Source organism: Lactuca sativa, chromosome 1 (assembly GCF_002870075.4).
Source record: "Lactuca sativa cultivar Salinas chromosome 1, Lsat_Salinas_v11, whole genome shotgun sequence".
Lineage (NCBI taxonomy): Eukaryota > Viridiplantae > Streptophyta > Magnoliopsida > Asterales > Asteraceae > Lactuca > Lactuca sativa.
Genome location: NC_056623.2, coordinates 15,010,163 through 15,012,910, shown reverse-complemented (window position 1 = coordinate 15,012,910; position 2,748 = coordinate 15,010,163). Strand labels below are relative to the sequence as shown.

The following is a 2,748-nucleotide window of genomic DNA, read 5'->3' as shown; positions in this document are numbered from 1 at the left end:
TACCATCCAAAACGTGAGCAACTGAAAAATTAAATCAAATAACTTAGTTTTTCAGTTTAAATAATAAAAAGGAGATGGATAAACCAAAATCCAGAAGATGATTAACCTATTTCATCAAAAGTTCCTCAACAAATACCATAACCTACAATATGAATTTCAAAACACGACAAATTTCATTCCCAGCCAGATGCAGCAACACTTTCAACCGGAGCCACTACAGGTGCCGCCACAGATTCCCACCCCTCACCACCAGCAACCGGAGCTGAAACCAACAACACAAAAATCAAAATTAGAATATCAATCACAAGGGCATTTATGTCTTTTACACATGACAACAAGACTCAACCAAGCCAAAAAAAAAAATATTGAAATTTTTGGCAAAGAAAAAGAAAAGCTGCTGCTCTCTTACCATCAGCAGTCCACCCGTTTCCAGCTACAGGTGCAGCGGCAATGGGTGGTGGCATGTCGGGAGCCCATTGAGCATCAGGGATTTGAGCAGACCATTGATCACCAAAACCGCCAAGTGCACCACTAGCACCACCACCATAGTCTGGGTAGTCAGTGGTTAAAGCTACTTCATCATCTTCCTTTTCCTTTGCCTCCTCTGGTTCCCTGTAGAAAAACAGATCCACCTGCAATAACAAATTTCACCATTCATTTACATTTAGTTGGTCTTAAATTAACAAATGAAAAAAAAAAAAAACTGTTAATTGTTATTACACATAGTTACATACCATGACATCCCACTTATGCCCCTGGTTGATAACCCCACGCATTTGAAGAACCATTCTTGCTAAAAGCCAGAAGAGACAACCAATGCTATGCTTTCCTTTGTTGTTAGCAGGGATACCAATATCCACATATCTCATTGGAGAATCAGTATCACAAAAGGCTATTGTTGGTATGTTTCCAAGTGCTGCCTCCTTGATGGGCTGTAAAATCACATGAATTTATCAAATCAAAAGTTGAAACGAACTTTTCAATATGATAAAAACAGGCTGTAAACATTGTAGAAACCTGGTGATCAGTGCGTGGATCAGTAAGGATTAGGAGACGGGGTTCACTGAAGGAGGTCTGGAGCTGATTGGTGAAGGTACCAGGAGTATGGCGTCCAGCAATGGCATGTGCTCCGGTGTATTGGGCAAACTTCAACACAGCCCTTTGACCATATGGTCTAGCAGATTGTACAATGATATCCTGGGGATTCTCTATTCCAACTATAACCCTCGCTGCCATTTGAAGCTTTTCCCATGTTTTCCCAAGATTAATGATGTATATTCCTGAAAGAATCATACAATATGGTAAATGACAACTGAGATCTGTTCAGTTCTTCGTAAAATTGAGATTACTATTACGATTATAGGTTGTTAATGAAGGCTGAAACCTTCAATGAATAATGAACCTAATAGAAATGTGAGATGATAACCTAAATTACATGAAAAACGTCATCCATGTAGGTTTTGATCGAAAAAAACAAAATGTTGATAGAAATTGAGTATGGGTCAGATTAAAACGAATGTTGCAACCTTGAGGAGCAAAGTTCAAAACCGAAAACAATAATGCTTACAGGTGCAGAGTAATAAAAGCGAATGAAATTGAAAATAAGAACGAAATGGCGTATACCGTCGTTGCGGCGCTTAAAAACGTATCTTTCCATCTGGAAATCACAGTTCTTGGTACCGAGATGAACTTCAGCAGACAGCATCATCTGTATGTCAAGCTCCTTCATCGTCAGATCGTTCTGGCCCTTTGCCGCCGCCATGTTCGCTTGTGGGTTCTGCAGTTAGGGTTTCTTGGGGGCAGGGTTTATAGTATAGAAGACGACCCAGATGGAAAGAAAGCGAAACCCATGCGAGTGACCTAATATCATAAAATTTTAAGTTATATTGTAATTACATAAATAGTCCTTGTGTCCAACTCTTTTTTTTTCTAACTATATGATCCTTAAGTTTGTGTTTTGTTACAACTTTAGTCCCTTGCTCCCATTCCTACCATTTGTATCCACTATCGAGTGGTTAAGGCACACACCTACAACACTGTCAACACACACATGATGATACATTGGTTCGGTTGCAGAGCCATGAATTTTGATATGAGTTACAGACATTATCAATATATATTCTATGTAGTTATCATATCCTAACATTAAAAAATATGATACAATATTTTTAACGGGGATACAATAATATAGAACATGTTTATAAATAATATTTTTTATATACATAAAACAATTTTTTTGGGATGCTATAGAACTCCTAACGTCCCATCTAGCCATCTAGCTCCACCACTGCATTGGTCTTTTCTCTCATTTATTTGATCATTGATCGTGTCATATTTGTTTATAGTAAATGATTATAATTCGTTTAAATTCTATGAAAATGGGCATGGACTAGAAACTGAAAGAAGCATACCAAAATTGTGTATCATGTGGATAATAAGAAGCTAAAAAGAGCTCTTGCATTCTAGGAAACGTATTAAACAGCCTCTAAGACGTCAGGGTCAAATTAGTCAAAAGCAAGGGAGGAAGTTAGAGCTGGAAAATGAACCAGGCCTCATGGGAGTCCTACCATACGTCTAAGACGCCACCTATGACACCCATTGTGTCTTAGATTCGTCTCGATGTACGATGCTCATTTGACATAAAATAGAGGAAAAGGTTTAGAGACATCCTACTCGGCATTTGAGACTCCCTCAAAGACGCCTTATTGTCTTTGGAGATTTTCAATGCAATCATTGGTAGGTAAAAGA

At 38.2% G+C, this 2,748-nt stretch overlaps 1 protein-coding gene across 1 annotated transcript; it reads right to left on the bottom strand.

Annotated features, from left to right (window-relative positions):
- On the bottom strand, positions 1 to 1,865 carry LOC111916774 (40S ribosomal protein SA). Its single transcript, XM_023912433.1, has 5 exons — positions 1,624 to 1,865; positions 1,018 to 1,280; positions 735 to 932; positions 410 to 632; positions 1 to 262 (listed from the first exon to the last, which is right to left on the bottom strand). The coding sequence occupies exons 1-5, from the start codon at positions 1,760 to 1,762 to the stop codon at positions 174 to 176; spliced, it is 912 nt and encodes a 303-aa protein (XP_023768201.1). The 5' UTR covers positions 1,763 to 1,865; the 3' UTR covers positions 1 to 173.
- Positions 1,866 to 2,748: the final 883 nt, after the last annotated feature.

Coding starts and splice junctions, on each gene's coding strand:
- LOC111916774 (XM_023912433.1), bottom strand. CDS start 1,762: ATGGCGGCGGCAAAGGGCCAGAACGATCTGACGATGAAGGAGCTTGAC. Junction 633..734: donor GGCATAAGTGGGATGTCATG/GTATGTAACTAT, acceptor TTGTTATTGCAG/GTGGATCTGTTTTTCTACAG. Junction 263..409: donor AAACGGGTGGACTGCTGATG/GTAAGAGAGCAG, acceptor TGTTGGTTTCAG/CTCCGGTTGCTGGTGGTGAG.